General features: G+C 39.3%; 1 protein-coding gene across 2 annotated transcripts; it reads right to left on the bottom strand.

Moving 5' to 3' along the window:
* Positions 1–8: 8 nt before the first annotated feature.
* LOC142101289 (ficolin-1-like) lies at positions 9–27,814 on the bottom strand. 2 transcript variants are annotated; one of them, XM_075185646.1, is made up of 11 exons: positions 27,516–27,814; positions 25,363–25,476; positions 23,082–23,135; positions 22,489–22,542; positions 19,648–19,680; positions 19,522–19,557; positions 19,141–19,206; positions 10,791–10,918; positions 8,703–8,832; positions 5,877–6,011; positions 9–1,247 (listed from the first exon to the last, which is right to left on the bottom strand). In XM_075185646.1, the coding sequence occupies exons 1-11, from the start codon at positions 27,589–27,591 to the stop codon at positions 1,000–1,002; spliced, it is 1,074 nt and encodes a 357-aa protein (XP_075041747.1). In that variant the 5' UTR covers positions 27,592–27,814; the 3' UTR covers positions 9–999. The 2 variants fall into 2 exon arrangements, with proteins under 2 accessions (XP_075041747.1, XP_075041749.1); XM_075185648.1 differs by lacking the exon at positions 19,141–19,206 and having other exon boundaries at positions 27,516–27,805.
* Between the last annotated feature and the right edge of the window lie 19 nt (positions 27,815–27,833).

Here is a 27,833-nt window from a genome sequence, read left to right as displayed (position 1 = left end):
CCAAAAATATAGTAATAATATATACACATTTCTAAAATAGATCTCGGTTTAACATCCTTCATGGCTTAAATTTACATAGGTCAAAGTTGGCCTACAAATATGCTTCTCCACTGAAGGGCATATAGAAGGTGCATAATGGTCATAATACGGGGGAGACTACAGCTGCTGCAAAAATCGAGTCCTTTATGGAGTAGAAATGGTTGTGCTGCTCTATGGACAGGAAGACAGCCCTAAATATGTGCCCCGTGCACTCTTATCTCATTTAAAAAATGTTGCTCTGCAAGACAAAACCTAAGAACTTGTTTATCACTGCTGCAGAACGCTGTTTTCATCTCTGGATTATCAGTGACCAACGTCTCCTATTTTCCACTCCGAGCTCCTCCACAAATGCCACCACCATTTTCCACATAGACATGCACTGGTGAAAATCTCGGTGCCTCAGCACAAATTGAGGCATCACCAAAGAGCATTTTTCGTTGAACCTTGACCATTTTTAAGTCCACAAATAAGGTCCTTTGAGCTCACTTAAATTATCAAATTTACGTTATGTTTATTACTCACATTGTACTATTTCCATAACATGTTTGATATATATCTCCAATTATTATACACGTTTATTATATAAATCTATATTCGCTTATTAATAATGTATACAATATATATCTTAAAAATGTTATAAAAAAAACAAAACCTACCAAGTATATAATAATTATTGGAGGTACTGTGCACTTTGGAAAACATCCTCTGCGCCCCCCCCCCCCCCCATCCTCCCCTCATGTAGTGTATTGGTAAGTCACCACCCATGCTAAAGACCCATCATCTATACAAAAATCACACAAAGAATTAATCCTATCTAGGTGGATCAGTTTGGTAAAGCATAAGGTCAGTACTGAATGTGTCTACATCAGACACTAATCTGGTTACTTTTGCTCATACATGTATACTACATAGCTTCTGCACAGTTATAGTGTGGAGTAGTTTTGCCGTTTCTGTGGTACATTAAACAGGTCTCATCTTCATTTCCGTATATTTGAAGTAGTATTTCATTCCCTGGCCTCCATCCCAGTTGATGCCATGAAAGCTATTGCTCTCTGTTGGCAATTTGTATACACCATTCAGGTTTGCTTTGTAGCAGCTATCATACCACCATGCTCCATTCAACCCCGCAGCACAATTATTTTTGTTCCCATCATTATCCTGATCGTGGGTGGTGAATAATTTGTCTCTGTGATTGGCCATGGCGTCCCCTGGAGAGACACAAATAAAACTTTATTAGACACCTGTCAGAGTACATAAAGAGACATCATTGGTACAGGCTGGCACTGGTCTTAGTGAGGAGCACTGACATGGTCAGGGGACTGTGCTTCCTGCACTGTTATAGCATTGTCTGACAGAAGCGCAGCGTGCCACCCATTGTATGCATCCCCAGGGCTAAAGCTGACCACACCCTGCACTATAGTAGCTAATATTAGGCTATTGGCACAGTACTGCAGTTTGCTTGGCTCTGAAACAACCACGATGCTCAATAATATTCAAATGAAAGTTCTTTGGATCATTATCGGACATGTTGGTAAATACAGTCAGAAGCCGGTCGTTATTAGCTGTAAATCACCTTCTGAGCGCACTAACAGGCAACAGTGACAGTGGCTCATGAACTGAATAACCGTATCTCATCCACCTCCACGTGTGGCCGGCACGCGGTGCCCAGATTCGGTGATAGTGTCGCCATTGTAACAGGTATTTCAAAGCACAAAGCAAAGTACAACATTCTGCTTTGTATAATTAAATATTGAAGGTTATAGTTAGGCAGATTTGCAGTTATATTTTTCCCTTATCAATAATAAAAGGGATTTTCCACCTTCAGATGACTTTTATTAATGTATAGATGTCTTCCTGTAAACTTTTGCTAAATACATTAAATCTTCTTTCAGATTCTCTTGTGATTTTCAGACAAGTTTTAATATCATCAGACGCAGGGTTTTTTATTTCCGTTGTCCGGGGATACGACACGGAGCTGCCGTTCTCTCTGCATTGGATTAAATTGTATTATATCCTGGGAGTAGCTTTGTGTTGTACCGCCAGGCAACAACAAATCCCAACTGACAACAATATATATAGACAGGATTGAAAGGACAGAAAGATGCTAGAAAGAAAAGCAATCTATATTGAAAGTTGCAGAAAGGTATAAGCGCTGGTTTTGTGTGTTATTATGTAAAGATGTGCCAGAAAATTTTAGTTCTACTATAACAGAAAATCTATTACTTTTTGAATTAGGAATTTGCAGATTACTAGTTTACAATTCTGTAGAAATATGCAGAACGTTTCCCTGCTCCAAATACCTGATACCAGAAACTACCAGATACATACTGAAACATCCTGTAGATTTCATACCTGGAAAACAAAGCCCTGACTAAACATCTGAAGGGCTCATCATTCAGTAATTTATACATAATGTATTATTGCTATTACTGCATAGTTGCCTACTCTCCCGGAATGTCCGGGAGACTCCCGAATTTTTTGGAGTTCTCCCGGACTCCCGAGAGTCAAAAATCCCGGATTCATCTGCCGCCGTTGTTGAAGATTGAGGGGGCGGGCTAAACATGTCATCGTGGCGCCGCCTCCTGCTGCGATTGGTCAAAAATGCCTAAGATTGACAGGGGCAGGGCCTAATGGCGCCCACACGCGTGGCCTCGCCCCCTCGACGGAGCCCCCTCCCAGTAATCTGCCTTCAAAAGTAGGCAAGTATGCATTACTGTTGTGAATGACTGACAGTTCTACATAGACTACAGTTGCAACAATAATACACTATTCTTATTTACAGGTGGAGCCTAACTTGGATTATGGGAGGCTCCAATGTAAGTGTAAAATTAGAGCTGTAAAATTGCGACCTAACTTATGTACAACCACACCTCCCGATTTTGGAGGTACGTCCTTATTTGCATACTGCAATGAGTCTGGGCTCAACAGGAAAGTGGGTGGAGTTTTAAAAATGCCCATTTATTGGCGGAGTGTGGACTAACCAGGGAAGGGTTTACTTTGCCCCGCCTTCGGAATTCTAAATGCTGGGAGTTATGTTATAACTCAAGATACACTGTACATATGTGGCGACATCAAGATATGCTCTAAGATGCGACATTCATCATCTAGTTGATAATAATGACTGCTGTTCTAACAATACACAACAACAGCAACAAAAAAAACCTGTGATACCTGCCGACTAACTAAACGAAATAACTAACACTACTGCTATAGTCTGGCCCCCTGCAAAAACAGCAATAAAACACCAGGCTGGGCCAGTCACATTATCACGGGGAGACTGTGGAACTACAAGTCCCAGCAATGCCTGGCAGCCAGTGACTGCATGACTATGCTGTAACCTGTTGAACTACAAGGGTAGGACTCACTGGAACATGTAGTTACACACATCCAATACCCAACATAAAATAACACAGATACCAGATGTTGGAATATTTTAATTTAAATACCACTTTTTATTTGAATAAATCCCTAAAAAATAAAATACTCTGAACAACAAGGACTTGCTACTAGTGGAGTCATGAAGTGAATGCATGAACTTAACTGACCACGAGGGGTCATTAAGCCAACAACCAATCAGAGTTTTTCCCACACTTCATCCAACCAGACCCAAGCAGCTCTGATTTGTAGACAGAAGAAAGAAAATTATTTATGGTTTTAGAAGAATAATAAAGTAGTACATTAAGGATTTGGGTGAGTATATTTATTTTGATTAAAATAATCCAATATTCGGTGTTTGTGCGATTTTTTACTGTTCGGTATCTTTGAGCAACTACATGTTCATTGGTTACTTATTTTAACCGGCACACATTTTATTATTTACTTATTTAAATCTTTATCAGCATTGTCATATGCAAGCTAATTACTAGTCATATTAAACTGTGTTTGTAAATGAATTCATAGTATTAGCTTGGTGTGGCTCAGATGAACTCTGTGTCCAGCCATGGGTTAAAATCTGAAAAGAGCAGAGACTAAATTAATTTATCTCTTTGATTGTTCAAACCTCTTCTGCTCTACCTATAAGGTATTTATTGATAGAGTGTTTCAGAAACGTAGTTACAGATGACTGCCCAATACCAATTTATGGCACTGGTAGTAAAAGCGAAAAGCTGTTGAAATCTCTCATGAAGGTTATATCAATAGCATGTGTTTGTCCTCAATTGCAAAAGCGCTACGGAATATGCTGGGGCTATATAAATAAATGATGATGATGATGATCAGTGATATCCAACAAACAGACCCCTCCCACTCTTGGTGATTCTGTGATATATCAGGATGTCTCATTGGGGTGACTGAGCAGCTGGGATAAGTCTGAATGAAAAGGAATTTCATATTTTCTCAAATATACTTACAGGAGTCATGTTTGATGTGCAAATAAATGGATACGTATGACATGTTGTGTGGAGGTAATATCATCACTGTAAGATATGGTGCTAAGGAGCTAGGCCAGTGTAAATAAAACCTGACTTCAAAGGTGATTGAACAGAGGTCATAAACAACTGATTTGCATTTATACAACTTTCTAGTTCTGACATCACAGTGGAAGGGAGGCTGTGGGTACCTGCAGCATGTTTAAATGTCCTGTAAAATCTAACAAAGTTGTTCACTTTTGGGAGTCAGTTCAATCATATGGTGAAGTGTCACCTTATTTACAGCTTCTCCCAGCAAACAGAAAACGGATCATTTGTGAGTTTTCCATTTCTGTTGTTTTTTCCATTTTATTTTACAAGAAACGTTTGTATTATAAATTTGTATGTCATTTTGATAATTGTTTTTCATCTTAAGCATTGGCGATTTATTTTTCCATACTAAATTGCAATTGATAAGTTCATATCTGTGTTTTATTAAAAATTGATGTGTCCGACTTAGCTTGGTATTGGAAAGCTACATAGCTGAAACAGAGGAGATCATTTGGTTTATGATAACTCTGATGAAAGTAAATTGCGATAACTTAGTTTAAAGGGGGAAGCGAAGGCTTCCTGCGTAAGTGTGTCAGCTCTTCACAAAAAACCTTGGTGTTGACATAATTGGTAAGGCAAAGTTAGTATGTGGGACAGACAGGGAGAGTTTTAATTATTTATAAACAGACCAGGTGGTTGTTTTTGATTAACCCTTTGTCACACACACGTCATGCAGGCTCAGATGAGGGCTGGACAAAGCAAATTCATATAAGTTAATTCATTCACATTGTGGCTCCACTAGCAACAAATCCTCGTTGTTCTATCATATTCCTTATATGATATGCTGAACGTCAACATATAGCTCCCTATATGCATTAATTGATTATTTTGCATGTAGAGTATATTTTGTTTGCTGCTGAATATGAACGTAAGCATTGGTTGGGGGGGTTAGGAGTTACATGCATATTAGTATACGGTGGGCGGAACCCTTAATCAAGCACTGCTGTCAAGTCCTACTGCTAATATCTCCTGTATCGGCATTCCATTGGAGTCCAATAACCAGGCAGTGGGTGTAAAATAATGCTTGAAGTTGTAGCACCCACACTATATAATTATTCAGAGCCAATGTATTAAAAGTTGGCAGACTTCCTGTAGCTTGATGATGTCACAAAATAGTTTATCTGCCAGTATATGGGATGTCAACTTTCTCATTAATGCTCATGAATATTCATAGCTGATCAGAAGATAGATAACCTCATGCAGAAACTAAATAGATGTCACACAAAATAAATTGAACAAACTTATAAATAAAGATATGTTATGACGCCTGTGTAATGGGTAGTTGTGTGTAAGGGATGTCTGCTACAACATTTCAGAACATGTATAATGAGTCTAAGCTGAATAAAGAGATGTATCCCCATTCTTAGAAATAATTCTCACCTGCATTTCCTGCTATAAAGTTTCCAAGTAATAACTTATATTTCTCAGATTCCCCCAAGACTTTGAATGATGAGTATTTGGCAAATTCTTTTGTGTTGTTAAAGTCCTGTAGATCGATCCGCAGTTCCCAAGTGCCTGTGAGGAGACCGAGAAGTTTTTAAACAGGTTCTTGTACCAGTCATTCTAGCATAAAATATAGTCATGACCAATCCAAGTTTCTCACCATTGCTTCTCTATTGGTGAATAGTTATAGTTTGGTACTTTTACTCTAATTATACGTGTATCAGTTACAATCTTGGCCCTATCCTGGCCAGTGTTGACTAATCGGTCCTAAATTCTAAGTTTCATACAAGGGTCATTAGAAGTTGGGGGTTCTGTCAAAAATTCCTGGACAGTTCTCTTAAACAAGGGGCTAGGTGTGAGCTTCTATATAGGCTCACACCAACTGGCACCTGCACTCAAGGTTTCTCCAGGGCTAATCGCCTGGAGAAATTTAAATGTCAACTTTGTGCAGTGCAAGGTTATCGATTCAGCTGATTGGATGGCTAGAACCTTTCTCCAAAACAGTTCTCAAATATTTTATTGTAAGAGACGACCCACCTCTGGGATATTTGAAGGTTGTACCAGTGAAAATGAACAGGACTTGGGGTGATATCTCTATACAGAGAAAAATGGAAAAACCTTGGAAGAGGAGTGTGCCATATTTTTAAGATCAATCTCAGCCCATGTCAAGAACTCAACCCAATTATCTTTTAAGTCTGAAACAAAACACCCCAGATATTGTTCAAGGGTCCGATTGGTACATTCCATCTGTCCATTAGTTTGGGGGTAATAAGCCGAGGACATTGACAAATCAATTCCCAACTTAATCTCCCCAAAATGTGGAGAAAGTGAGCCTTTATCCAAAGCGAATGCCATGGAGTCTTACTACAATATGGACAAATAAGGATGACAATAACTTAGACGATTGTATCCCTCTCAGGGGTATGAAAAGACTCACCTTACTGAAATGGTCCACAATGACCCATAAAGCATTATATCACCTAGTGGTTGGTAGCTTCAGGATAAAATCAATGGAAAAAATTGGTCCACGGTGTCTTTAGCAGTCAGAGGCATTAACTGTCCATCTGGACTATTTCTAGGAACTTTGTTTCTGGCACAAATTTAACATAGATTTTATTGTGTGTCGTTTTCCATAGATGACCACCATACCTCTGGGGAGAGGTTGATGGTCTTACTAATACCAGGGTGACTCAAAATCTTACTGTCATGAATTTCAGCGACAATCACCTGTTTAAGATTTTCAGGAGCAAATAACCGATTATCAGGGGTCTCTGCCAGAGCTTGCTCCTGGGCAGGAGGTAACAGACCAGATAGATAGTAGCTAGAGCTGGAAAAATACATAATCATGGAATAAAGGGTACATTTTCTACCACCTCCGTATGTTGTATGGGAAAGAGCATCAACCTTGGTATTTTTTGACTCTGGTCTGAATGAAATAATGAGATTAAACCTGGAAAAGAAAAGACCCCAGCGAGCCTGTCAGGGAATAACTCTTAGATGACTCAATATATTGTAGTGCTCCTTCTTAATCCTCAAGGAACCCGATATTGCACAGTTAATAAATTAGACTATAGAGCAGATGTATGCAAAATATCTAAACCACAGTTCTTAGAGTCCTTTTAAACAAAGGTAAAACACCAGGGAGTAAATGTATTATGCTCCTATTTTTTCAACTCGCCGGAAATCGGCGACTTTGCAGCTAAAATTTAAAGTGGCGATGGCTTGTAAAGGCAAACTTGCCTCAGTCTACTTCAAATGACTCGTAGTGTATAGTTGTAGATTGACTCCACAATCACAGATTTTGCAGAATCTCTATGCCTCAAACCCATATCCTTTTCTCATACTCTCCAAACGATGTTTACATATATGCAAAGAGAAGAGAAAAAGAGAAGCAGGATTCCATAGCGTAATTCTGTATGATCCACAAGGCCACAATAGATTAAATGAACTCACGTTTATTTTAAAATCTAAAAACACATAAACTGAAAGTGCTCTTTGGGAGCTCTTAGGCTTTGGGAGTGAACTCACTGTGCCGCTAGAGTTTGCCAGTGATTTACTTAAGGTGTGGTCTAAATGAGATTGAGGTGATGGAGTTTGCAGCTGGGCACACACAGGTCATAGTCCCCAGGTTCTACCTGCTAAGGAGCAGGTGACACGAGAACAAGCAGTAATCAAGGTACAAGACATAAATGTAGTCTTGGAGATGGGAAAAAGGTCAGAGCTGGCAGCCCAGGTTCAGGAATCGATCCATAGTTCAGAGTCGCAAGTAGAGTTGGTTGGAAGTCTGGTCAAAAAACAGGAGATCAAGCAACTCTGCTGACTTCACACAACAGCCAAATAGGACCTGTCTCTCAGGCACAGTGCTGTACACTGGGCAAACTTTTGATTCTCACATCAGGTACTGTAGGAAAGAAAGCAAACAAAAGAGTGTGCACCTAACTAGAACAGGAGCGGATCCAGTTTCAGTAGCAGAGCCTCTCCATGCGACAACACCGAACATTGTGGTATGTGACGTGGCAATAGAGATATAATGTAACCAATAAGGACACCAAGCTGATCTAATTGAAGGGGTACTCCTGGTACACTCAATATAGGAACATTGCTAGTGCGGCGGTATCACTAGTGTGAGGGATTTCTTAATAAATATTGCAGGGTTTTGTACTTAGAAAGTGTGATGGAGACATGATGTTGAGGTATAAGGGAGGTATCACATGGTGCCTCAGGCAGCAGAAAGGACGGAATGACCCCGGTGATGATCATTACCTGATGACGTTAAGATGTGAAGATTGTCATTCCCCAGCCAGAACTCCGTCATGAGGCTGCCAAACCCAGTCTTGTAGGACTTCCAGTCACGGAAGAAATCAACTGAACCGTCCCAACGTCTCTGAAAAACCTACAGGAAGAAGAGCAGGATGAAATCAGGTTTAAATCTTGTATACAGTTTATGTATATATAATACACAATAAAGGCCTTGCAAGGCTTCAATCGAGGTAGATAATGTGAATGGGTAGGTGAATGTGATAAATGGATGTGTGCGATAGAATCCATACGCTGTTTGTATTCTATTTTTACTGTACCACATGTCTCAGTTCTCCTCTTAATCAGTGATGTCCCTAGTAAACTAGTGAACTACAGCTTCAAAATGCCAAACAAAAACGCACCCGTCGTAGGAATCATTGACTCCTATAAACAGAACTGACCGTTCACATCTGACACGTCTAAAAACCCAATGCAGTGAAAGCACCTGGCGGAGAGAGCAGTGACAAACTGAATGGAAAGTACTAGTTACAGGCAGTGGTGGAATATATAATAATGGCAGTAGAGGCTGTAGCCCATGGCTCAGCGATGTAGGGGGCCCAGAATGACCATATAGGGGAGAGGAGGCAATCAGAGAGGGGAGGTCATCAGGGAGGAGAGAGTAGAAACGGATCTCTGACCCGTAGCACGTAGAACCAGGTGGCTGGTCCTGGCAGAGGATGCACACTGATGGTGTTGAGAAAGAGGAAAGAATGAGAAAATTGATAGTCAGTCACTGGAGAGCACCCCCTGTATTCCGGCACCCTGGGCAGTGGCACATACCCTAATTACACATACCCTCCCTAATTACAGCCCTGCACACACACACACTACGATATCTGCAGCGATATCACCCAATCAGTCCAATATAGCAGAGTGTGGTCCCAAAATAACCTCCTTGCCTGGTAATGAGCCGATTTAAATTGGTAGGATCATTACTGGACATGTTGGTAAATGGAATCATCTCCGACTTTACTTTACAGAGCGTGTTAATCAGTTACTAACAAGAAAAAATACTTGCATTGCCTTTAGACAAGAAATGTAACATGTTTGTGTGTTCTTTCTGGTGTCACAATATTGCTAAATGCAAAGGCCAGACAAATTCGGGCATCACCCATCTACCCAAACCACACCCGATCAACCAATTCCGCACCCATTTCCAATGTGGCCGCACCATTTTTCAAGCAGGTCACGCTCACTTTGACCACCTGCTATTGGACCTGTTGGCAGGTGTGAACTAGTGACATCACTGAGGTCTGTGCCTCATGCCTCAATTATGTCACCAGTTCTAAGTGAAGTTATAGATTGGATTGTCTTGAACATTGGTTCAGGTCACACAATGACTGCCTCCACTGGATATAGGTAACAGGTCCGCTTTCAATAAAGTAAGGCAACATTATTCAAAGTAAATATGAGCTTACAATCACATTCATCATTACAAAATAGGTATTAAAGTATGTATCATCCTCTAAATGTTTTCCCACAGTATAAGGCCTTATACATACTGGCATTTATTTCATGTGTGGTACTAGCATTTTTAATACCAGTAAATAGCATGCTTCCAAGTCTGAAAAAATTAAGCATTGGTTTTTAGTGTCACTATACCCGCTACCACTCTTACTAGCATTTCTTAGTGTTGTTGTAGTGTTGTCATTTACGTTATGTTTTTTTGGAACACCTTAATTAGTGAATGCATTGGAGAAGCCTCCGGTCATCTCTAGTGACCTCCAAATGCTAGTAATATTTGCAAATGTAGATATTATTCGATGAGTGACCGGCCAAGTGAGTGTGGCCTAACAGAGATTTGAATGCTACATTCATAAACAATATGTTATAGAAATATTTTGGTCTCAGGCACGTTATATTGATAGATGTGCCTAAATGTGTGTGTTCATCATTGGTACTAATGTGACCATTACCGGACTTGGCCCAGCCATATGAATCTTAATTGCATATGAGCGTTCGTTATGAATATACTGCCCAAGATTCTTATGTAACCCCTTCACCTGGTAAATGAGATTTGCAAACAATTGTTGCATCTTGCTGTCTACTTACTATCCAGCCTCCTCCGTCAGTGTGCATATCACACAGCACCGTCATGGGGGTCCTGCCAACTGGATATATTGTGTACCAGTCACTGAAAACTTCTCCATGATCCCGCAGCTCTTTACAGTTCCTGGCAGCTGAGACATAAGAATGAGAAGGAGATCTTACATTGATGAAAAAAATAATAACTCCCAAACTGATTGAAGCACTATAGAGCATATTTATGAAAGGGCAAAAATGTAACTGGTATGTTATCGCCATCTCAAGAATCTCTGTACTCCTAACAAATCATCCCACTACTCCACCCCCATGTATTATAAGTAGTGGACGGATTTGTTAGTGGACCAAGATTCTGTCAACAGGTTCATGTTTAAACTTCCAGCTTGCTTCTCTCACCTAGGTTACGGAGACAGGTGGGTGTCCGTATTTCCAATAGCTCTTAGGTGATGACACAATACTGGTAAGTGCGTATACGCATTAGCCACCTCCTCTGCTGGCGGAGAACTACATCTCCTGGCAAGCAGAGGGGCGGCTTCATGTGCGAACAGACGTGCAGAGAAGAGACAGAGTGGGAAACCGCATAGAGATTTGTGTTTTCGTTTCTGGGAGCAGTCACCATTCAATAGTATGGTGACTGCTCTCTAACGCAATCTAACAATTTCCGGAAAAAAAAATTTCCGGTAACTTGTTGTGCTAATGTACGCCAGTTGAAGCTGGCGTACATTGTCATAATTGAAAAATTTCAGTGCTGTCAGCTCTGCTCCAAAGAGCGGAGCTGGACAGCGCATGTGTTATGTACTTGCCCTTAGTTTTGCCCTCATTCAAGATGGCCGTGATTGCCTCATGAAGTTTCCATCTTGGATCTCTGTTATGAACTTGCCCTTACAATAGCCCTTATCCAAGATGGCCGGGACTGTCTCATGAAGATTTCATCTTGGATCCCATTTCCTGTTTGGGCCTAGAAAAGGCACTTCCTGTTATGAAGCCTTTGCACGAGTATTGTGTTTGTATCTGAACCAGATGCTTCCACGGAACCTTGCCTCCTTGTGATTTGGACTACAAGTACTTGATACTTACACCAGACCTTTATACTCTTGTGACTTTGGACTTTATTTGTTGGACACTGGAGATTTATTTGTATACCAAAATAAATCCTTTTGAATTCAGAAATACCTGGCTATTGGGTTCCGTTTGTGATACCAGAAGTGTGACAGCATGTGTGAAGGGATCACATGATCCCTCCCTGTCACTCAGCGCTCTCTCTGCAACTATAGTTGCAGAGAGAGCGCAGAGATGTTTGTGCGCATGCCCAGGTCTTCGAACTGCACATGCGCAATTGCAGTACCAAAATAAATCCTTTTGAATTCAGAAATACCTGGCTATTGGGTTCCGTTTGTGATACCAGAAGTGTGACAGGATACTCGTGCCCAAAATGACGGACCCCGCCGGGTCAGAACCATCTGCTTTACAGCGACTTTCAGATCTGAGTTTCCACATGCATTCTGCTTCAAGACAACTACAGGAATTTCATGCAAAATTTCAAGAACTGGAGACCCAGTGTACAAATAAGTTTCAACTGCAAAATCAACACGTAACGGAGTTGCAAATAAATGTTCATGAACTCAAAGATCAAATAGCGCTACAAAATGGAGTTATTACAGAACTACAGGTGCGGCTTCAAGAAGTTAATGCTGTAGCACCTTCAGCTGCAGTACATCAGCCCACACTCCCACTACATCCGGCTCGATTCTCAGGTGATCGTAAAAAATACACAGGTTTTATTAATCAATGTAATATGCATTTTGATTTACATCCTACTTATTTTTTGACTGATGTACAGAAAGTACGTTGTATTCTTTTATTGTTGAAAGATGATGCCTTGGCATGGGCTTCTCCTTTGATAGAAGCAAAAAGTCCCATATTACAAGATCTTTCTAATTTTATGGATGCAATGAACCAGATATTTGATGATCCAAATCGAAGTGCTACTGCTGAGTCAGTTTTATTAAAAATGCGTCAGGGAAGACGTTCAGTGGCTGAATACACCTTTGATTTCCGAAGATGGATTTTGGACACTGATTGGAATTCGACAGCTAAGCTGTCTGTTTATCGAAAGGGGTTATCTGAGTTCATTAAAGATGAATTATCTAGAGTTGATGCACCCACTGAATTTGAAGCCTTTGTTAAACATTGTATTCGTATTGATGCTCGTCAAATGGAGAGGAAACAAGATAGATGGGGTTCCATGTGGACTCGTCCTAATTATCCAGAACCAGCAATATCAAATTACTCTGGAACTTTTGCAACACAACAAATTGAGGAGTCTGAGCCAATGCAAATAGATACAATTCGCAAACAGATTTCTATTGAAAGAAGAGATCAACGACGAAAAGAAAATCTCTGTTTGTATTGTGGTAAATCTGGACATTATGTTTCTAATTGTTCTCAACGACCTCGCAAGACAGTTGCTACATTGATGGAACCTAAAGACTCTGACCAGGAATCTATTGATGCTGCTCACATCAACTGAATGCTATTATTCCTCAAATCTCTTCACTGTCTACATTTGAGAGAGAGAACAGAAGAATAAAGAATCATTTTTCAATACCAATACAACTTGAGATAAACTCTCAACCTATTTCAACCATGGCAATGCTGGATTCAGGAGCCAATGGTAATTTCATGGATATAGATTTTGCTAAACAAAACCATATAGTATTTCAAGAAAGAAAGTCCCCTGTATTGATGGAGACAGTTGATGGGTCCCCTCTGAATTCTGGTCCCATCACACATGAGACAGAACTTATGTCCCTGATGATAGAACCCAATCATAAGGAGGAACTCACTTTTTTTCTCATCTCTTCTCCAAATTTTCCCATAATTTTGGGTCTCCCTTGGTTCACTAGCAATAACCCAGCCATTAACTGGGAGTCTCAAACCCTAACGTTTCAAGATCCTATCAGTGTGGTCCCGCTTGCACAAGAAGAGAATCAGATCTCAGTTTCCCCCTCTTCTGTGGAGGAACAATTGCCTGTTCAATATCAGGATTTTGCAGATATCTGTAACAAACAAAATGCTGACAAATTACCACCCCATCGACCATATGATTGTCCCATTGATCTATTACCTGGGGCTGCTATTCCTTTTGGTCGGATTTATTCATTAGCTGATCCTGAATTAAAGACACTAAAGACTTACCTGGAGGAAAATTAAACTAAAGGTTTTATACGTCCTTCAAAATCTCCAGCAGGGGCTCCTATTTTTTTTTGTAAAAAATAAAGATGGATCTTTGCGTCCATGCATTGATTATAGAGAATTAAATAAAGTTACTATAAAGAACAGACATCCACTTCCTCTCATCCCAGAATTATTGGAAAGACTGCAGACAGCAAGTATTTTCACAAAGCTCGATCTAAGAGGAGCGTACAACCTAATACGCATTCGACCAGGTGATGAATGGAAAACGGCTTTTCGAACAAAATATGGACATTATGAGTACCTCGTGATGCTGTTCGGGTTATGTAATGCCCCTGCTACTTTCCAACATTTTATAAATGATGTCTTTCGAGATTTGCTTGATCTGTTCATTATTGTATATCTTGATGATATCCTTATCTTTTCTAATTCTTTACCAGAACATCAAGAACATGTTCGAATTATTTTACAACGGCTACGTATAAACCAATTATACATCAAGTTGGAGAAATGCGAATTCCACCGTACTCAAATAAAATTTTTGGGTTACATTATATCCCCTCAAGGACTGTGTATGGATCCCTGTAAAGTGCATGCTGTGGATACCTAAAAACATCAAAGATGTGCAACGATTTATGGGCTTTGCTAATTTCTATCGACGTTTTATAAAGGACTTTTCTGGAATTGCTGCCCCCATTACTCAGCTCACAAAAAAGGTTTCCTCCTTTCAGTGGTCACCAGCAGCTGATAAAGCTTTTTCCATTTTGAAAACGAAGTTCACGTCAGCTCCTATATTAATTCATCCTGATCCTACACTCCCATTTGTTTTGGAAACTGATGCATCAGATTCAGCTATAGGAGCAGTAATTTCACAAAGAGTAGGAGAAAAAATGTTACTTCACCCCTGTGCTTTTTATTCAAGGCAAATGACTGCTCCTGAAAGAAACTATGATGTGGGAAATAAAGAACTTCTTGCCATTATAGCTGCTTTTTCAGAATGGAGACATCTTTTAGAAGGTGCAAAGCATCAAGTGATAGTCCTCACCGATCACCGGAATTTGGAATTCCTTAAATCAGTAAAAAGATTATCTCCCCGACAAGCTCGATGGGCTCTCTTTTTAAGTCGTTTTGATTACCTAATTTCCTGTAGACCTGGATCGAAGAATGGAAAAGCTGATGCCCTCTCAACAGCCTATGCGGAGAATCCTCAACAGGTAAAGCCTGTTCAAACAATAATTCCTGATTCAAATTTTTTGGGGGTTATTTCTACAACGGAGTTATTAACAGAGATCAAGAATGGATATGATATGGATTCTACCCTCATGAATCCTCCAAAAAATGTTAAATTATCTTATGACAACAGAGTCTGGCATATGGCACATCAACTATACGTTCCAGAAAAAGCACGGTTAAAGGTCATGCAACTATTCCATGACTCTAAATTAGCAGGCCATAAAGGACTTCAGAAAACTCAAGAACTGTTAAGCCGTTCATTCTGGTGGCCCAACTATAAGGAAGATGTAGCAAAATATGTATCCTCTTGTACAACGTGTGCCAGATTTAAGACTCCTCGTGCTTCTCTTTTTGGACTACTACAACCTTTGCCAATACCTACACGTCCATGGGATTCCATTTCCATGGACTTTATTGTAGAACTTCCAAGATCTAAGAATATGACCACTATCTTTGTGGTAATTGACAGACTGACAAAGATGGCTCACTTTATACCCTGCCAGGGTACTCCTACAGCAAAAGAAACAGCCGACTGACTTATAAAAGAAGTTTTTAGTTTGCATGGCGTTCCTAATGATGTGGTGTCAGACCGAGGCGTTCAATTCACATCACGATTTTGGAAACAGTTTTGCAAATCCCTTGGCATTGTGGTGAACTTGTCCACTGCATTTCATCCACAGTCAAATGGACAAACGGAGCGAAGAAACCAAACACTTGAGCAATACCTCAGATGTTATATTTGTCACCTACAGGATGATTTGGTTGATATCCTCCCCATGGCTGAGTTTGCATACAATAATTCTCAGACTGATTATTATGCAAAATAATCTTGAATTATTAAAAGAGACTTTGAAAACTGCTCAAGAAAGATATAAACGTGATGCTGACAGATCACGAAGGGCTGCTCCAACTTTTAATATTGGTGATGAAGTATGGTTGTCAACTAGACATTTAAGAATGAAGGTACCATCTGCTAAGTTGGGAAGTAAGTTTATTGGTCCATATAAGATCATTGCACAGATTAGTTCAGTGGCTTTTCGATTGGATCTTCCTGATTCCATGAAGGTACATCCTGTTTTTCATGTATCATTACTAAAACCTTCAGTTAAGAATCCATTTCCTGGTCGCTCTATGCCTCCTCCTGAGCCAATTCAAGTTGATGAGCATGAGGAATTTATAGTCGAAAAGATCCTGGACTCTCGTATGTTTCGAAACCAATTACAGTATCTGCTACGTTGGCAGAGATATGGGCCAGAAGATGACTCTTGGCAATATGCAAAGGATGTTCATGCCCCACTTTTGGTAAAAGCATTTCATCGACAGCATCCTGGGAGCCTGGTCCTAAGTCGTCCAGAGGACGTCGTTGAGAAGGGGGCATCCTGTTATGTACTTGCCCTTAGTTTTGCCCTCATTCAAGATGGCCATGATTGCCTCATGAAGTTTCCATCTTGGATCTCTGTTATAACCTTGCCCTTACAATAGCCCTTATCCAAGATGGCCGGGACTGTATCATGAAGATTCCATCTTGGATCCCATTTCCTGTTTGGGCCTAGAAAAGGCACTTCCTGTTATGAAGCCTTTGCACGAATATTGTGTTTGTATCTGAACCAGATGCTTCCACAGAACCTTGCCTCCTTGTGATTTGGACTACAAGTACTTGATACTTCCACCAGACCTTTATACTCTTGTGACTTTGGACTTTATTTGTTGGACACTGGAGATTTATTTGTATACCAAAATAAATCCTTTTGAATTCAGAAATACCTGGCTATTGGGTTCCGTTTGTGATACCAGAAGTGTGACAGATGATGCACTACAGTTTTATATTTTTCTTTCCTGGTTCTTTCAAGCTACTCAACAAGTTTGTCGCACCCTAATGTTATCTGGGGAAGGTGGCATTTCCTTATTTAAAAGGACAAGAGGCGAGAACAAAACACATATAAGCAGGTGGACTATGTTTCATCAATATGTGAGTGAAATGAAAGGAATATTATAATTAAAACAAGTACAACTGTACTTCACTATATATTACTTTTTGTAGGGTTTTTTTTTTTTATGGTTCACACTGATAAAAGAGATATTGAACCATGTTCTGTGTAAGTGTAGCCAGTTCCTGTGCTGCATTTTTTGTGTTAAGTTTTGGACGAACTGAGTGAATCAAGTATTTGGAGGAGTGCGTGCAGTGGGTGTGCACACTGGATTTATTACACTGGGTTTTTATTACATTTATATTAATATAATAATCAGCTCTAACATTGTATTGTTTGTCACTTTTTTTTGAGGCCACAGTTACAAAACAGGATCAATTGAAAAGAATGGTGGGCCTGATTCATTAAGGATCTTAACTTGAGAAACTTCTTATTTCAGTCTCCTGGACAAAACCATGTTACAATGCAAGGGGTGCAAATTAGTATTCTGTTTTGCACATAAGTTAAATACTGCCTGTTTTTTCATGTAGCACACAAATACTTGATAGCTTATTTGTACACTGAAATTTAAAGTTGATATTTGTGTGCTACATGAAAAAACAGGCAGTATTTAACTTATGTGCAAAACAGAAAACTAGTTTGTACCCCTTGCATTGTAACATGGTTTTATCCAGTAGACTTAAATAAGAAGTTTCTTAAGTTAAGATCCTTAATGAATCAGGCCCGGTATCTCTTGGCAATTCTCCATGGAATTTAAGGATGGAATAATAAAAAAATAAAGGTTGAGATATTGTTTTATGGACAGATATTCAACTCTATGCTGGGTGATATTACTATTAAGCCATTGTGTATATTTTTAGTGGTGACTGTCAATAGGCAGTAGTGCCGATCACTTATATATTGTGTGTTATTTCAGTATACTTTTACATTTTGTCTGGGTACAATGTATCAGCACATCTGATGCATGGTTGCCTGTCCTCCTGGATTGTCCAGTAATTATAGGGCGACCTCCGGGACTGCCAAGAGAGCAGACCAATTATCCGCAGGAGTTCTTCCTTGCCTGCAATGTGGGAGGGGTTTTGTCGCATGATGCAAAAAGCGTCATTAAACACCCCCCACCTCAATGAAAACTGAGAGCTCCATTTAGAAATAGGAGAAAATCCAGTTAAAGTGTGTAAATTTCCACATGGACAAAGCATTCCGGCATGCACAAATGCAGTTGTGTGTGCATGCAAGGAAAATACTGTCTACTTGTACATGTAGTACTCAAATACAGGGCAGCTTTATTTTTGCACTGCAATTTAGAGCTGAGCTAAGATGCACCCCTTCCCATCCCTAAGGGGTCTTTTTTTTATTAAGCTGTAATGAGCCAAAGATCAGGAGAAAGAAAAAAGCTCTTCTTACAATTTATCAAGGAGTTAAAGCAGTCTTAGGCTGGTCACTGCAGTCCTCATAGACCTTAAAGGGGACTTGTGATTTGATCCAATTTAACAAGCAACGAAAAGCAAAAAATAACACCATCTCAGGGTGGCATTAGCTTACTCTTCCAATAGAGTCCATAGGTTTCATTGCCGGATCCCTCCGCTAAGTGCATTCATGACCTTATCCACACAGGGGTAATTTCCTCCTTTTACCTGCAGTGTTTGGCTGCCAGCGAAGCAGTTTATAGCTACTTTAGGATTGGGGTGAGTGGTTTCACCAATGACCACTGGCATGATAACTACCAGCGGCAGTACATCTGGGATTGCTGCGGTATGCACTTACTGCTGCCCACTAGCCACAAGTAAAAAATTGACCCCTGAATTTGTCTGCACATTTTAAATTTTCCCCAACTGCTGCTCAGCATGGTTTTAACCAAGATGCAAAATTGCACCTTGTAGCCGAATTTACCCCAAATTCTAAATTAGACTGAGTGGGCAAGGGAACGATGTATTAATTAGTGTCACCACATGTCTTGTCCTTCCAACTTGATGATGCAAATGGCATTATGAAGTCAGACCTACCTCTTATTTTCATATGTTCCATCTGTATCTCCTGGATTGGAGGTATGGAAAACAGGCAATTATGATCTGATGAAGGGAATGCTGTAATGAGCAACCCCAAAAAATGATATTCCTTTATTCAGGTGTACTGTCTGGAAGTGCAACAAAGCAACAGCTCGGAGCCCACTTGTCTATTTCTAATAAAATGTTTAGTTAACATGGATGTACATAGTTGTGTGCACAATAATACACGGAAACAACCAATGCATTTTTTCAGCCCTAATTAAATGATCCTTACCGTTTTATGTGTTTTATTTTGTTTTGCTTTTTGCTGCTTTTTTACTATTTATTTCAGGAATAAAATTGTTTTGCCTGTAAACCACAATAAATGTTTTTACTCACCATAAGAATCTGTGGAGCAGGGCGTTCCTTCATCCCCTAATAGTAAAATACAGGTTTAGTTATTGTCGGGTGGAATCCGTGATGGGAAAAGATTGATAACAGAAATGTTGCAGACAACAACCTCACCTTTCTCTCCTTCTATACCACGGCCCGTGTCACCTGTCACAGCATAGAATAGAAGATTAGGATCAACTAGTCTGTAAACTGATATCACAATATTCAAAGAGGCAAGAGCGTGCCCGCACTGGAAAGGAATCTTGCTTCAACACCAAATTATTGTATCATACATATATACTATCCATAGTAGTAAAATGTGTATTTTACGCTGCAAAACTCACTTTTCAGTTAAAACCCATAGTGTGAAATATATCACCATTTTTTAACAATTTCAATTAGTTTTATGGCCAGACTTTTTAATAGTCATGGGATCAGAATCCCCTGAAAGGTCATTAAGTTCTATATTTGTTACAGTGTATCCCAGTTCTTCATTCTATCATTAAATGTCATACCATATAATATATTATATATATATATTAACAATTGTAAAGCGCTACGGAATTTACTGGCGCTATATAAATAAATGTTGATGATGATGATATATACATATACACACACACTAATATATATATATATATATATATATATATACACACACATATATCTTTCAAAGTAATCAGTAATTCCCTCAGTATCATGTTAATCTTCTCTGGTTTCTTCACTAGTGATTTCCAAGTTACTAAATTACTGAGTTATTAAAATCATTCATCTATTACAGTGTGTTTGAACCCAGTCAATCTCACATTCCGCTTTGTGAATAATTCATCCTATATTTGATACATTGTAACATTCTCTGCAACTTGAGCTGGTTGAATATATTATAATTGTAGCATATTCATGGCCCAACTAACAATGGGGATGATGGAGCTCAAGGCCTCCTCTCAAAAATGTGCCTATGAGCAGTGCACAGTTTTTACTGTTAAACTTAGATACACTAGTGAATAGAACTTCTCCATCCAGGCTCCCGGTGGGTGTCCGATAGATATGACGGTGCGCAGTACACAGTGGCCTCACCAACCCTCCCCAAGTATTTAGATGATGCTGCTGACTGGACTGGTATGCAATCAGTATTACTTACTAAATACAACTTTCACATAATTAACAAAACTTAAACAAAATACATACATACCCATGCTTGGTGGTGGACTGCCACTCTGCATTCTAAAAGCAACACAGTTTGTGCAGGGACTATTGACAGGACTGGGAGACATGTGACTCCTCACCTTATGGAATAGGGGCAGTATTATCCCATTCTCTACTGGATGGCAGTGAGCGACCAATCATATTTGCAGATCCTTAACAGTGGCTGAACGTGATTATGCACAAATTGGTCGTGAAGCTTTAAGTCTTGTAAGAGGTAGAAAGAAATTCCACCAGTATCTCTGAGGAGAAAAGTTCATAACCATCACAGACCACAAACCTCTTGTATCTATAGTCAATACTCAGAAGGGAATTCCTACAATGACAGCTGCCAGACTACAAAGATGGTCCATAGTTTTGGGAGCTCACACCTCTGAGATTGAATTTAAAGGAACAATACTTAGTGGAAACGCTGAGGGATTGTCACGATCCCTTCATCAACAAGCTGATGAATCTGCCCAGTCTGACCAAGAAAATATGTATCACTCAATTATTAGGGCAGCTTCCAATAACTAATGCCGTCAGCGAGAAAGCAGAAATTATAGAGAGTTATCTAAAGTTTATAATATTACAGTTAGAGGTTGGCCATCGCATGGCCATTCATTGTATCCAGGGTCCTCCGAAAGCAGAGAGCAACTTTCTGTATGTCAAGGAACATTAATGTGGGGGTCTGAAGTAGAAGCGCCTACCAAGCTTCATGCAAAAGTAGGCCATCTGGGCACAGTGAAAATGAAGTTATGTATGGTGGCCTGGAATCAATGGCCAGATGAAAGCAATAACTAAAGTCTGTGAAGGATGCCAAACGATTCAAACTGCACATTCACCAGCTCAATTACACCCTTGTGAATGGCCCTTCACTCCATGGCAATAAAATCATATTGATTTTGCAGTTCCATTCATGGATCACATGATTCTGATTGCAGTGTAGGCACATTCTAAATGGCCTGAAGTCCACAAGATAAAATCGACGTCGTCTGAGAAAACTATTACTGAATCAAGAACTATATTCTCTAGAAGTGGGTTACCCCAACAAATTTTTAGTGATAATGGACATCAGTTCATTTCAGAAGAATTCCAGAGATTCCTGAAAGGTGATGACATAAATGGCACTTACAGCACCATATCACTCAGCCACAAATGGATTAACTGAAAGATATGTTCAATTGGCCATGAACCACAAGCCAATTAATCTAAAACAAAAAATCCACAATTTCTTATTTGTTTATTCGCTGAACAAGCTACTACATGGCAAACTCCATCAATGATGTTCCTCAGCAGGAACCTGAGATCTTGTTGGGACTTATTAAAGCCAGATGTACCTACAGAAGCTGATAACAAGCAGTTCAAAAATATGTATCAAAAGCCAACTAGAAATGTCTATGTTGGTCAAGAAGTGCTAGTACGAGATTATCTAGCGGACAAATGGGAACTGGGAAAAATCATTCATCAGTCTGATCCCTTATACTGATGACGGAGAAAGCTTATGGCGTCATCATGTAGATCAAATCCTTAATGCACAAGGGAGGTCACAACTCAAACATCAAATCAACAGAAGTAAGGTTGATAAGAATCAGATATGGGTCAGGATGTGATACTTGGAAAGCACCATTAAGTCACCGTAAATCATTTGCATTCAACCCCCCTCTTCCTTCACTTATTAATCTGTTGCTGTTCCTATCCCTGTAATATGGTACAGAGAGAGCAGAAGGTTTTTGGGGGAAAGGGGGAACGATCAGTTTTAATCTGAGGTTTTGCGTGTTTATCACCAACCTTTTGTCCCAAGTGGTCCTTGGTTCCCAGGTTCTCCTTTAGGTCCCTGATCTCCTATAATAATAAAGTATTTCATTAAATCGATTCTCAATGCTACATTTATAGAGTTCTTACACTGAAATATTACAGCTTAATAAGAATATATGTGTTGCCCACCCACGACAGATAAAGGCACAGAGATCTCACAAGTTAAAGTTTATCTTGTTGAAAAAGAAACATTTTGGGGTAAATTTATCAAACTGTGGGTTTGAAAAAGTGGAGATGTTGCCTATAGCAACCAATCAGATTCTTGTTAACATTTATTTAGTACATTCTACAAAATGACAGCTAGAATCTGATTGGTTACTATCCTACATCTTTAATTTTTCAAACCCGCATCTGTACCCCTTTGACTAACTACGCCTTTTTGTCTATACTGTATGAAAAATATAACGTGGCTTTTTTAATTTAACAAATACTAAAGAGAAAATCTCTCACATTCATGTTTTACACACATCATGTGATATTCACCCCTTGATGTATATTAAAGCTGGTGTAAATGGACCCTAGGCGTTTGTTTTTTTTTGTTTCTATATCCCCCATGTGTTACAAACCTTTTTGTCCAGATGGTCCCACTTTTCCCAGCTCCCCTGGGTCTCCCAGTTGACCTTTTAAAGAGTTAAAATACAAAGTTGGAAAAACAAGTACCACGACATTGAACATATAACAGCTGAAAGTAAAATAATTACAAGATCTCCTCTACAATATTTAAGGGTCCCTTTTTACGGAGGGTTTGGCTATAGTAACAATACCTTATTGAATTAGTGTGTGATCTATGATCTCCTGCATGCCTGGGATGTCCCCAGTTTGGAAGTAGACAGGGATAACTTGCAGCCTGATCATCACATATCTCCCACATGAAAGTCCCTGGCAGTGGGGCAGGGGGCGTGGTCATGTCATGTCATGATTAGGGAGGGGCCACATCACAATGGTGACGTGATCACACTCCCAGAGAGCTGCCTACTGCTGTAAAGCGCTAGGCTGCCCATTAGAAATCCTTCCCCCCTTCCTAACGCTCTCACCCACGGGACAGATCCCGAAATCAGTACGGTTTGGTGGTATACCTCCTAAATGCTCACAGCAGCACTTAGTATTTCAGGAGATGAATGTACTGATCTTATGGGAGGAGGTGACCTGTGATTAGGTCAGTGATAACAGGACAGGCCGCATGTGACAGCAGCAGTGTCGTGATTAGAGGACGGGGATGAAGCTGGGCTGCCGCTAGAACTAGCGCAGTGCAGTACATACTTGCCAACTCTTGCAATTTGCTTTCCGGGAGGTCCAGTGGGCAGGTGGGCGTGTGGGGACAGGGCTCAGAGAATTGTGTCGTTGGCCCTTAAACTGTCAGCCATTTTTAAACTAGAAAAACTAAGCCCCACCTCTTCAATTTAACTTACCGAACTGGCCGGGATCCGGGAGGTTGCCCTGCTCTCCCGGAAGTCCAGGAGGACTCCCAGAAATTCGAGAGTCTTACGGACATTGTGGGAGAGTTGGCAGCTATGATGTAGTGTTGTGAGGCTGCTGTCAGAGTGGAGAGAGAAAATTGTAGTGTCAAATGGGCCAATATGTGAAAGGAACTGCATACAACTTGTTTCCACTTTGTCTGAAAATGGACCACAGATTTAAACAAAACAAAATAATGCATTTACTGTATCATTTCCTTCTGTATGCATCCACAGTCTGTTCCCTGACATGCACATAGCATATTGATCAATGGAGAATCTATTGTTTAGGTTCTAGTGAAAATACACCACAATGGGATGAACTACATACAGTTATAAAACACCTATGTGAACAGGCCCTTATGAAGTGGCCACGTGTCATTGTGGCGTGGTGATACAACACAGGTCGTGTCTAACACAACCAGAAGAGCTGGACCACCTACAGCCCACTTCCCCTCACTTAAAAACACATCACACCTCTTCAAGGCTCCTAGGGGGACTAGCAGTGGAGGGGACGCACCTTCCTACATTTCGGACCACTGGGAAAAGTTTTACCAATTGGGGCAGTGGGATAAGGCCTTCAAATTGGGACAGCCCCATCTACTATGCGAGCCATTCTTGCATATATATACCTCTTGCTTATTAAACATTTGTTCCATGTAACTATTGTTGTGTATTGCTGCAAGAAGAACTAAACCCCAAAAGTGTTAAATATTGTACATTAAAGTATAGATAAAAAATAGTCACCTCGCATATTGTTGGTGAGTAGAACAAACCAATTGATTTCAATAGGGTTATTACCTGGCATTGATATTGTTTGGGGCTACACATGCTGTTCTATTGCGACAAATTGCCTAATATCAATTGTGATATGTCCACAGAAATATGTCAGATTGCAGTGAGCAACTGATACAAAGAGCGAATGCTGGACTGTACAGCTGACCGTTTTTGCATAAAATAGAAACATATTTTTCAGGGGTTTATTGCTCCTGTTTGTGTACTGTATATATAAACCTTTACCGTTGTCCTATGTGTTGTCTCCTTGACAAACATTATCCCTATAATTTACATAACGGATAAATGATAATGTAGATTTTAGTTGCTCTATCACAGATATTAAAAAAGTTCTATTTAAATTGGGAGTTGGGAGGTCGGCCCACAGTGGAAGCAGCCATTTTCTGGGCTAAAAAATATTCAAGAAAACACAACCTACGAATTGACCATGAACCAGTGACATCATCAACGAACTCTGTGACCACAACGTTCATGAGTTATAGGGCCTTAGTGAATTGATAGGATGGAAACTTTGGTTCAGCCACAAAATGGCGGCCTCCACTGGTTACAGGTGTAATTTAAGCTTCAACATGTTTAAATCCTGTAGGATCTCACTTACCCTTTTCTCCTGGTGTTCCAGTGTCTCCTTTTTCTCCCGGAGACCCGGAAATACCGGGATGTCCCGACAGGACGGCAACCTTACTTGTATCATTCACTCCCAGAATTTTCACGTCTTTCAGTATCAAAAGAGTCGTCGGATGAAAGAGAGAAGGAAATCAGCGGCTGAGGAATATCAGGTTTTTAAACAACTGCAACCTGACGTGCAAAATATAGGGGTCTATTTATGATCCAGCGACGATAACAGATTATCTATCACTGCTTATTACAACAATAGAACATCTTATTTAGCTAATATGAAAATGTGTCAGGGGCCAATATGACATAAATCCAATAATAAATAGACCTCTAACTATTGTTCAGTAACTTCTGAATTCCTACGACACCTGTCAACGTTACTCGTCGCTAAATGACAAAGTAAATTTGAGACAAAAAATATCACTTGAAGAGTTTATTATACTGGCTGAGTGGAGGAGGATTCAGAAGGAAATATATTCCATGGAGTTACCCTTCCTGTTTGATAACAAACATGACTAAAGTGACAGGCACAGAAAGAGAATATAACGCTAGAATAGAGCATTTAGTAAAAGCTGTAGAAGGGTGCAGCAAAAGAAATCACACTTTATTTTGTGCACCAAATATGATAAAATATGTACAGAATTCTCTATCTGCTCATTCTATTCGCCTAAATGCAGCAGCCAAGTGTCTAAGAAAATTAATCAATATGAAAAATGACAGTTGTGACTATGAAGCCTTTAAATTCTATTACACTCTTGATCTATCCTCTTTGATTTGAGTTACATTGTTGGGAGAGTTGAATGGAGAAGCTCCCAGGAACATTGTTACCACGATCAGTTAAGGAATTCTCGCCTAGGTAACTTATACGCTTCTGTGCTCTTTGTGTGAGTATACTGGCAGCGGTTTAATCACACACACGGTGAGGCTCTATGGTGCTTATTTCATTCTGTTTCATTCTGAAGTTTGAGTAGGGTTTTAAATGCATTTCATGACATTTCTAGTTTATTAGTGTGAGACTAGAGTCTCAAGAGATATAATATGGTATTAATATTCCCATTTTTTTTCTATGTACTACAATGTATTTACAGTGTGTAGTATTTTTTCTTATTTCTCAAATAAGAGAACTTTAGTTTACTAAAGCTTATTTCACCCCTTGTAGCTCACGGATCTTTATCCCTAGTGTTTAAAGAAGACTGTTTTTGTATCAGATAAAGCAATTTATACATTATATAGACAAGATATAAAAATTGATGTATCCAAAAAGTGGTATAATCCTGTTTTTCTAATGTGTGGATTCAGACCAGGGTACAGATGTTATGTATAAGGGAGACTCCTGGATCTACAGGAGACTGATAAGTGAGAGTCTAAAAAGAGCAAAGAAGAAGCGCTGAATTATATGTAATGTAATGATTGGTATCAGGCTGCCGAACTAATGGAGTTCTGTACCTCACAAAAATATATTAAATAATAATAAAGATGGAGCCACAATCTCAAACACATTAATACAATAGGAGTGAGAGAAAATAATTAAAAGATATACAATCTACTATAGTCATACAGATATCGGAGACGAACCCATTAGCCCTGTATATTGTTGGTAAATTTCTTGCATGATTAACAGAGATATGTCTGTACACTCGTGTTCCTGTATTGTATTTTTAATAAATTACTTTGTTATTAATTTTAATTATATTCCCGCACTCCTTGTATACATTTACTAATTATAAATCTATATATATATATATATATATATATATATATATATATATGTGTGTATGTCTGTGTATGTCTGTATGTATATATATATATATATATATGTATACATATATACACATATATATATATATAGATATATACATAGATAGATAGATATACACACATATATATATATATATATATATGTGTGTGTGTGTGTGTCTGTATATATATATATACACACATACACACACATACACACACATATATATATATATATATATATGTGTGTATATCTATCTATCTATGTATATATCTATATATATATATATGTGTATATATGTATACATATATATATATATATATATACATACAGACATACACAGACATACACACACATATATATTTAGAGGACTCCTCTAGTACCTATGATTATCTTACCTGGAGACGAGATATCAGCATTACTGAGAGTGGTCACCAGAAGCAGCCAGAGTAATGTGAGTGCCAGAGACCTCATCTTTATGGCTGAATGACTGTGTCTGCTCCCTGGTTATATCTTTATATTGTTTTACTGTTATTAAGAACAGCTCATACCTTAACTCCTCCTCCTACTGTTCCTATCATATAGGACTGTTTCCTGCTGTCCTTGATATTCAGCCCTTTTGAATTTCCCTTTTCAAAATAAAGAGATTTGGGAAAGTTTCAGAATGACACTTGGAGCCCAATGACATGTTCAGCAATCACTGGGACTTATCCGGA

This window comes from Mixophyes fleayi, chromosome 9 (genome assembly GCF_038048845.1).
Source record: "Mixophyes fleayi isolate aMixFle1 chromosome 9, aMixFle1.hap1, whole genome shotgun sequence".
NCBI classification, from domain to species: Eukaryota; Metazoa; Chordata; class Amphibia; order Anura; family Limnodynastidae; genus Mixophyes; species Mixophyes fleayi.
Note: the sequence above shows the minus strand (reverse complement) of the source record. Positions and strands in the feature narration are given on the sequence as shown.